The sequence below is a fragment of the Pempheris klunzingeri genome, chromosome 21, assembly GCF_042242105.1.
Source record: "Pempheris klunzingeri isolate RE-2024b chromosome 21, fPemKlu1.hap1, whole genome shotgun sequence".
In the NCBI taxonomy this organism is placed as follows: domain Eukaryota; kingdom Metazoa; phylum Chordata; class Actinopteri; order Acropomatiformes; family Pempheridae; genus Pempheris; species Pempheris klunzingeri.
In genome coordinates this window covers 17,233,946-17,243,942 of record NC_092032.1, presented here as the reverse complement: position 1 = coordinate 17,243,942, position 9,997 = coordinate 17,233,946, and the positions used below count along the sequence as shown (strand labels likewise).

General features: G+C 41.6%; 1 protein-coding gene across 1 annotated transcript in view; it reads right to left on the bottom strand.

Moving 5' to 3' along the window:
• Positions 1-805: 805 nt before the first annotated feature.
• The window catches only part of sh3kbp1 (SH3-domain kinase binding protein 1), a 32,899-nt gene continuing 23,707 nt past the window's right edge, over positions 806-9,997 (bottom strand). Inside the window, exons 8-19 of the mRNA XM_070853081.1 lie at positions 8,877-8,946; positions 7,808-7,902; positions 7,547-7,642; positions 7,363-7,414; positions 7,198-7,269; positions 5,111-5,249; positions 4,935-5,005; positions 4,690-4,796; positions 3,917-4,042; positions 3,262-3,473; positions 3,106-3,169; positions 806-2,763 (exon numbers count right to left, since the gene is read on the bottom strand). Of these exons, the coding sequence (XP_070709182.1) occupies positions 2,725-2,763; positions 3,106-3,169; positions 3,262-3,473; positions 3,917-4,042; positions 4,690-4,796; positions 4,935-5,005; positions 5,111-5,249; positions 7,198-7,269; positions 7,363-7,414; positions 7,547-7,642; positions 7,808-7,902; positions 8,877-8,946 (1,143 nt within the window). The 3' untranslated portion in view covers positions 806-2,724. The remainder of the gene's footprint in view (positions 2,764-3,105; positions 3,170-3,261; positions 3,474-3,916; positions 4,043-4,689; positions 4,797-4,934; positions 5,006-5,110; positions 5,250-7,197; positions 7,270-7,362; positions 7,415-7,546; positions 7,643-7,807; positions 7,903-8,876; positions 8,947-9,997) is intronic.

The following is a 9,997-nucleotide window of genomic DNA, read 5'->3' as shown; positions in this document are numbered from 1 at the left end:
AAAATCTCGTGTGAGTCCCCAAACTTTGTGGAAGTGCAATACTAAATTGCAGGAATACCCCTTTAAATGTGTTGTTCTTCTTGCAGTGTCTGTGTTCAGGCTGAAGGTCTTATGACCTCTTTTTCCAGGTCAGATGACACTGAACAGGAAGGTGAGAATAGGAGAGGATCATTGGTGCCTCTCCTCTGTCTCCGATGGACATTACAAAATAAAGCAGCTTGTTTTTATTGTTAGCATTTAATTGTGCACTGCCCTTTAACGACGTTTCCACCCCATATTTATTCTACCATTGCACTAAATGGTTTACCTGCTGGGGTTTTGCAAAGTGGGTTTTTTTGTTGCACATAAAATAAAGAAATTTACTTTTATCACGATCATGTTGCTCTGGAACTTTTTTTTAAAAATTATAAATATATATATATTTTTTTAAAAAGATGTTTTCAGTAAGAAATTAGAAATATGTATACTTAATAGTAGTAGTAGATAAGTTGATCAATTGGTGTATTTTTGCACTTATTCTGGGCTTTTATCTGTTAATTCAGTTACATCTAAATAATGCTGTTGGTGGTTTCAGTGACCGTTAAGTCTGAATCAGTGTTTTCACTTCTCTTTTTGTTCACTCTGACCTTCGTCCAGTTTCCCTCTGTCACACCACACACGTGCTGCTCTATAAGAGTGTAAATACCAAAAGAATGGAAGAAAATTACCCCTTCATACAGCACTGTTGACTACACAGACACACGTTTACCAGCAGAGAATTTAAGCATGCTTGTCACTTTTTAAACAGAAAATATGCACACTTACAGTACATAATAGCGTCTTTATTACACTGAAATATAAAAGTATATATATTTATCACTATCCTGGAGAAAGGACCAAGTCAAGAAAACAACTTGTAGCCTCAGTTGTAGCAGTTTTCTCATTGTCATACGAAAGAAAGAAAGAAAGAAAGATTTGGAGTCAATAACAGGAAGGCCACAGTGACGGGTTGCCATAGATTCTGTGCACAGATAAGGAAGGGAGGCAAATAGCCGTACATGCCACCACACATACATACAGACATGCACACATATTTTCTACCTGTGAGGTCCTTTCACTGACTACATTCTTCAAACCCTGTCTTAAACTGGAGCCTTTACCTGCTGCCAAAAGAGCACCAGAAACATTAGATGCACAAGGATCTGGGTTTTGATTGTTAGGGTGGGTGTGATGTGACCAGCACAGGTGTTTTTGGGGGGGTTTCTAAAGTCGTGGAGCAAAACTGCAGAAGTAAAAAAGGTGAAATAATAATTTGTCTAGAAGGTGCTACTCTTGACTTGGTAAATATCATAAATAGGCGTGTTCATGCAGTGACGTGCTGAATATCACAGGGCAGTCAAAGAAACAGTCTGACATTGTGGGACATACGCTCCTTTGCTTCCTTGCCAAGAGTTGGATAAGAGGGTCGATATCACTGTCATACCTGTTCAGTAAATACAAAGCTAAACCAAAAGGACAATTAGCATAAAGACTGGAAACAGGGTGAAACAGCCAGCCTGGCTTTGTCAGAAGGTGACAAAATGAGCCTACCAACACCTGTAAAGCACAATAATTACCACCATATATCTCTTTTTGCTTCATCCATAGGAAAAGAAAAAGTTACAGAGACAATTTGATGTTTTATAGGCTATTTTCTGGCAGGAAGTGAGTTTTATAACTGTTGTCATAATAAAAACAACTGACATTTTGTCGACTCAGCTTTTGTACAGATAAAACAAAGTATAACAGCAACTGGTGAGCTTCAGGGGAGCAGGTAGCCAGATTTTGTTACTCTTGACTGCTATACTACTCTCTTGACTCTTCTCTCTACTACAGCTTCTTATTTAGAGAAAAGACAGCGAGAAAGCAAATAGGCTCACTGTGCAAAATATCCATCTATTCCTTTAGATAGCACCTACAGGATCAGTGCTTATTGTGTTGTTTATATCAAATGAAATCCTGATCTGCTTGTAGTGTAATATTTGATAATTAATAATTGTGTCAAACAATGTAACCCTGTAACATTACGCAATGTAACGCTAATGTTGTGCCCAAAAGTACAGGCTTTGATCAATTCAAGTCTTAACCGTAATCTAGCCCGTTGAAGAAGTCAGGACCAGCCAAAACAACCTCACTTTACAAAATTGTCCCTATTCTATAGGTTAATAACTTCAGTCCATACATGGGTGGAAAATAAGAACACACACGCACACACACACACACACACACACACACAGATAAGAGGCAAAGGCCGCAGAGTGGACACAGAACAGCACAGAGGTCGTCTGAACCAACCGGGCTACGATGGTCGAGTTCCAAGTTTCTTCCACACCTAGAAACAAAAAGTACCTGTGATGTCGCCATGGCAGCGGCGGCTCTGTGTCATCGTTCTGTAACCGTGGCAACACACAGCGACAAGGCCGCGGTCAGTCCGTACCAGTGGCACAGCAAGCGTTGACAAGATAGCAGTAAACTTAACAGAGAAGCCTCTTTGAAAGAAAAATAAAGAAGTAAACACAGGATAAGGCGGCGTCAGGGGGGAAGGTGGCTGATTCCATGGTTCTGTATTGTTGCTGATGGTGATCGTGATGATCGTTTGGCACAAACTTTGTTTTGGCTGAAGTGTCTCGGCCAACAGTGAGAATGTTTTCAAATGCCGGCCTTCGATGTGGTGGTCAGAGAACGGCGATGAGGATGATTTAGTCTTCATTTTGACAGGTTCTTCTTTATGTGCTCTACTTCCATCTGTCAAACAAAGACAGATTCAGTTAATCAGTTAAATATTCAGTCTATTGATATGTTACAACTTTCCAGTCCCCAAGGTGTTATCATCGGGTTTTTTTTCAAACCACACTTTTGATTTGATTGGTAAATAACTTCATAACTTATGTGTGTGTATACATTTTATTTTGATTTTAATTTCTTGCACGTTAGATCAGCTTTAGGTTCACTTCTGGGCGTTTCTACAAAAATGCCAAATAAACTAAACACAAAATAAACTAATACATGTATATATAAACCCAGTGTTTATAGTACATATATTTTAGGATTGAACTCTCCTGCCCTTCATCCCTTTAGGAGTCTCACCTGTAAACTAATACGAATCTTCTTCTCGTCATCCAGCGCGCTGGCTAACTGCTTCATCTCCTGCCTGAAATGCACAAATCCAGACAAGCACATCAGCATAATGTTTCTGATACAGATGCACACACACGTACAGTAGGTACGGTAGGTTTGATGTACCTGTGCTGGCTCTTCAGCAGTTCTACGGAGGCCCTCAGGTCTCTCAGCTGGTTCCTGAGTTCCTCCAGTGTCGGGGGGGTCAGAGGTGAATGCCGGAGCTCGGGCGAGGGGCTCAGACCCGAGGAGGAAGACGGGGAGGTGGGGCGATGGCTAGCGTTTGGTGGGGTCAGGACAGAGGGCTTAGCGGGAAGTGGTGCTTTACTGTCAGATGTCTGAAGGCAAATGGAAACACAGATCAGTGATTTTTTTAAGCTGTTTATAGAAAAACAAACATTACGGTGCATCTACAATTTCAGGCTTAATAAGGTAAAACTCCACGTGTAAAGGAAGATTGTGTGACGTGATCGAAAGCTCCAGACAACAACTACTGGACCATGTGATGAGACGGCAACATAAATCAAGAAGAAAGTGAATTTTGTTACTTATCATCAGTGACTATTGAATTCCTGTGTAATTTTTTTAATTGTATTTAGCATTACTTAGCATTAATGTTATTCTGCCATCTGTCAAAAAACTCATCTCACATTTACCAGCAAGCACATAGATTAAAGTTTAAAGGAACATTGAACAAGACGGGATCAGAAACATCTGTGGGGTGGTGCCCTCTGCTGGATGAAATAAACAGTGAGGGGGGGAACAATGAAAGTGGTCGTACAGAGATGGTGGGAACTCCTCTCCTCTCCACAGCTCTGGAGACAGACTCCGGCTCCTCCTTCCCTTTGTCCTTGTCCTTCCTTTCCTCCACTGCAGGGGAGTCCAGATCGGTAATGGACAGGGAGGACTGCAAGACAGAGAGACAAAGATGAGTGACTGTGAGGGTCTTATTTATTCACTGGCTTCTACAAATACTGATACAGTGTTGAGTTAGATGTTTAAAGTCAACTGATCAACTTTTGCAAAACATTTCCTTTCTTTTCTTTCTTTCTTTCTTTCTTTATTAACCTTCATTTTAACTCAAAAACACACTGAGGTAGAGTCCTCATTTACAATCTAGCCATGTGTAAAACAACACAAACAAGAGTTCAGAGACACCAAAAAACACATTAGGAAGCTTAAAATATGGCGACAAAAAGTAAAAATAAAAAGCCAAATTAGTGAACTAATAAAATTTTAGGCAGTTTAAAGCAGATTAATCAACTGAAACAACATTTTTTCATACTATTTGCATGTTATTCCAGGTTGCAGATGTCATCAGTAAAAGCAGCTGGCAATTGAAATGTAATCAGATTTTTTGAACATTAAAAGACAGCTAAGCAGTAAAATAAGGGGGTGACAGATCAGTAAGGACCTCATAAATAAATATAACCAAATTGTCCATCATGCCTTATAGAGACAGAGTAGGCCATCCACCCTTATGATACAGCTCAGCATGGTGAGTATTATATTTAAGTATGACTAAATGTTGCATGTTTCACTACAGACACTCACTGGAGTGATGATCTGAGAGCGGGGCCGGCGGTCTGTGACTCTTGGCCGCTGCGCCGTTGGATGACTCAGTTTCTCTGCTGATGAGACGACTGCGTCCAGGTCCACGTCTGTGCAAACACACATCAGAAACACAAAACACGACTGTCAGCAGGGAAAGCCTCTTTTACAAAGAGGGAGCGCTCTGACAGGTGCTGAGGCACCACATCTTGATCTCATTGGCCGACACTCCTGTCAGTCAAACTCACCAGGGTCATGTGACCTGTCAGGGGCAGAATCTGGTGTCGAAGCCCCGCCCTCAGACTTGGGGCTTTCACACCTGAGCAGGTAAACCATACAACAACATTAGCCTGTTTACGCTCAGGGACACATGGGAGTTTTTTTCCGTAACAGTGTGCGTGTGTGTGTGTGAGCATGTACTGACGCTAGAGTGGGCGGTCTCTCAGGACGCCGCGGGGGTTGGGAGGAAGAGGAGGAGGAGCTTGTCTTTGGGGGGAGGGGTTTCTTGGAATAACTAGATGGGAGGGAGGGCTTGGGGATGTCTCCCAACTTCACCTCTTCACCTACACACACACACAAAATCATACAAACACACACAGATGTTCAAAAATAACTAAATAAAAAACAGACAGTGAACATAAATACAGACGTATTTGTACGACTCAAAACACTCACACACAGGTAATAAGGTGCTGGGGCAAGATGGAGAACAAGTGATGAAGGCAGGAGCTGCAGCAGTGAAACTGACCCAGAAGGACTCAAGAAAGACAAAGAAGGTAGTTTAAGAAAACAGAAAGTCGGCCATGGCTGCAAGAGCAGGATGGAAAAACAAAACAAGAAGCAAATGCAAAAACTGAAGGACTGCAAAGACCAAAGAGGATTAGGAAGAACAGGTGGTGGCAGAAGTATTAAGTAGTGTTATGTGGTTTGTTTTTGGTTTATGAGTATGCAAGAGATTTAATCCTGAAAATACTACAAATATTTGATGAAAAAACTACGTCCAAGTTGAGTGGATTGTACTAGTTTTTTTTTTAAAATATATTTTATTTTAAGAACGTCCCCATAAATGCGGTACAGCGCAGATTTCACACTTGTTCAAAAGAAAATTGGTGAGTGACACTTCTTTTGTTCAGTATTGTACTTTAGTGGAGTATTTCCACTTTATGCTAATTAATAATTCTAGACATGTTGTGCTTTTTACTCACTACATTTATCTGGAGTTAGACTCCTAGTTTAGGAACCAGTGAACTAAAATACTTCAAACTAAATGCAACAGCTACAACAGTAAAATACTGCTCACACATTAATGCAACTCTGAAAAGAAAGATGACCTACTCGGGTCAAATAAAGAGGATCTTCAGATGTTAGAAATATTTGTTCCAAGTTCATATTTTTTTGTAATAAGATAAAATGAGACGACTTGAAGCTTGTGTTTCACACCAGTTGGTGTTTGTCTTGATCAAAACCTCAGTGCTCAAAGCTTCCTGTTGCACACAGAGTGAAAGCTGTGTTCCTTTAGTTTACAAGATGACAAGTGATTTTTCTACAGCTCATGTTTCAACATCGACCCCTGACAGAAACCTACTGCATGTTTGGCTCCTTTAAAGCTAGAAAATTCTCCGCTTTATGCTGCAGAATCCAGCAAGTTTAAAGGGACATATTATGCAACCTGTTATTTCTAATTTCTTATAATATGTGTAAAAACGCTTTGTTTTCGATCTGACCCTGTTTGTGATGTCACACGCTGGGATCTGTTGATCATGTGACCTCCAGCCCTTCTGCAGGGTGGTCCCGTCCGCTGAAAACCTGAATCTACCTCACTGTGGGTTGCTATGTGGCTAATGCTCGCTCTGGTAATAAGGTATCAAGGGTACAAGCAAAGCGTGCTGATTGTGCTGCTGTTGGCTGCAAAACCCCAGCAACAGTTTTCATGTCCTCCCACCATCTGAGGAAGTGAAGCCCCAGTGGAAATGTGGCAGAAAAATGTCCTCACAGCAACAGCAAAACACGTCTGCTCTGTTTGTGCGTGTGGTAATATTATTTTACTGGGTACTGCTTTCTTAACGAGGCCTGTTAAGCTCAAGGACGGATCAATGCAAGCTGTCCGTGATCCGACTTCAGACTTGGCGGCTGTACGTTTTGCCATGTTTTCTGTTGTTTAGCTGTTCATTTGGCAGGTTAGTCTGTTGAACTTGGTGTTAGCATGTGGCTCAGCTCCTGTGGCTCCCCTTCAGAGCAGAGGCTGCGCTTTGGAGAAGACAGGGCTAATGTGGGAGTTGGTGGGCGGTGCGTGCGTTGACTTGTGGGGGCTGACCAATCAGAGCAGGCCTTTTCTGGGGCCTGACCTAAAAGCGAGCATAATATGTCTCCTCTAATGGTGGATTAATATTAAGAATGCTGGTTAGTAATCTGTCCATCGCCAGCTGAACAGATCAGTAGAAAGTTGTGAGATGCTGCAGGAGCTGCAGGCTGAAGAGGGGCTGAGCAGGCCCTAAGCAGTCTAGACTGTACCTCGATCCTGGTCTCTCTGTGGCAGATGTTCAGGTCGCTCAGGGGGAACTCTCTTGAGCTCCGACTTCCTCTCTACAGGTCAGAGTTTAGAGGTTTCTGTTTTTCTCACAGAGCATAAAAAAAAATAAGAGAGGACAGAAAGGAAGACGTGAGGTGTTACTGTACCTGTGGTGTGTTTGGCTGAAGGTGCGCTGGGAGGAGGCGGCTTCTTTGGTCTCTGGAAACACATGCAGACACAGAGACATTACAAAAACACATCAGGAATGTGTCAAGCCTTTGAGACTTTCTCGGCCTTTGACATCACGGTAAACAGACAACTTCTGCATGCGTGTCCTTGTGGCAAAATCACCTCTTTCTCCGCTTCTAGCAGCTTGACAAAGTTATCTGGGAAAACGCCTTGCCTTCCCCCGATCTCCCCCTTCCACCAGCCTGCATCAGCACAGTCCTGCACGGCAGAGAGCAGAGGGTTTGGTCTGAATGACACTGTGAATGCTTGTTAATGTGCAACTGCATGCAAATTGTGTTTTCCTGACCAGCATGAACAAATCAAACTAAGCAAATGATGTGAGAATCAAGGCAGACACACACACACACACACACACCGACTTACCTTAGTGATGATGTTGATGATTTCTCCCTCTTTGAGTGACAGCTCGTCTTCATTTTGTGCTTCGTATGGAAAGAGGACTTTACAATGCTCACGCACTGCCAATTAAATTCAAGACAATGTTTTCACTGAAAAATATTCAGATCATTAAGAAAAAGTTGATTATTTTAAAGATTATTGTTTCATGTTCCCCTGCAGTCAGAAATGGTTGTTTCATGCTGTGAGAAAAACACCATACAACAACAACAACAAGATAAGTAAGAGAAAGTAGAGAGAAAAAGGAATAAAGATCCTTATAGATTCACTAAAAACATATTTATCACCCTTATTTTTCCACTGATTTAAAAAAACTCCTTTTATATTCAAAATAATAACCAATAAATTCCAAAGTTTGCACTTTAAAGATAAAAATTGGGGAATAATGACAACTTGTTTATTCAATCAGGGTAAAAGACAAGAAATATGGGATACAACACTTAAAATCACATTATGGGATGTCCCTTAGGATAGTGTGGCTCTGACACAAAGTTTACCAGTTTGAGTGTACAATAAATACAAAAATAAATCTGTGAAGATCACTAAATTCCTCGATCAAACGATTACAATGTTCGATAAAGAACATTTTCTTGTGTGAGAGGATTTGCTGGTTTTCCCGGTTTCAAGTCATTAAACGCAAATGCTGTTCATGAAAAATATATTTCTTTAAATTGCTACATTTGCTTATTGTTTGCCATCTGGATCAGATTTTCCTTCAACACAGCTGAGTGGCTGTCGGTACTTTCCACAAGCACCTGAATATCAGATTAGCAAGGAAACATTTTCATAGCGGCGGCTTGTCTCAACGACATCACAACACTGTGACAATAACAAACACCGCTGGAATGGAAGGAAACCTTTTGCATGAAAGGTAGGAAGTGACCTAAAAACAATGGCGTACTTTGAAATGGTCAAATAACCCTAATACACACAGAGCTCTCTCTATGGTTGTTGAAGATAAACTTGCTTCACTGAAACTCCTGTCATTTATTCATATTGTTGTTTTTGGTATAGTTATCTTTATAACAGGTCTCACCTTTGGCCTTGCTGTCAGGTTCAGTCTTCATGGTTTCAGCTGCAACGCTCGCCGCTTTCCCCTCGCTGGCCTGAGTGGAGAAAAAACATTAGGTTTTTAGTTTTAGGTTCAAATTTTTGTAGAATTTCATCCTCAGATGCACTCACATCGGCAGGAGATGTAATCAGTACTGAAAAACTTCCTGTGCTTACCAGCCTCTCTGGAGGATGTCGTGACCTGGTTTGATCCAGCTGTGGCACGATTACTATTGTTACTATTATTATTAGGGCATAAACTAACTAATTCTCCAGTGGATTCCTTCCTGTATAATCACCGAATGTTGCCATGAAAGAGCTGCCGCTGCTGTTTTGCACTGTACTCATAGATCAGATCAAATTTACAGCTATTGAATCCCATCGGAGAAGTTTACTTTAAAATCATTGTCATACATTATCAACACCATGTGTTTGGCCAGTAGCAGAAGAGAAAGATTTCTCAAATGAAAGGGTAAAAAAATAAAATCACAAACTGAAAGACAAAAATAATCAACAACCAAATTAAAATAATTGACTTCCCCTGCAGTGAGCAGCACTGTCCCACAGCTCCAATCAAAGCAGTTAATTAGAGAGGGCGAGATCAGATTTAGCACAAGAAAACACCGACCTGATGAGATGATGAAGAGTGTATGAGTGTGTGTGAGAGTGTGTGAGAGTGTGTGAGCCGTGCAGGCTGTTAAAGGAGCCGTTGTTTTCCGGCTGGAGAGGATCCCTCGACAGTGTTTGTGGAACCGGGGTGGCTCTTCCACAGGAAAACACACACGCATTCACAAGACCGGGTCTGTCCCGAACACACACAGCACCTCTGTTCTGTTGCAGAAAAACCACAGCACCTCCCCCGCCGGCTTCTCTCCTCCCTCTCTACACCCTTTTCCTTCTCTCCTTCCCTCTCTAATGAGACCCATGTGGTGCCACTAGCATTGAGACATCATTACAGCATCACAGAGAGGTTTTACTGTCCGAGTATCACATGCCGCTCGGCCTCTTATAGGCATCAGTAAGAGTTTCTTGATGCCAAAAGAGACACGACTATCTCTGGATGGACTCTAAAATAAAAAGGCTTCAGTGTTTCTTTTCTACAGCTAA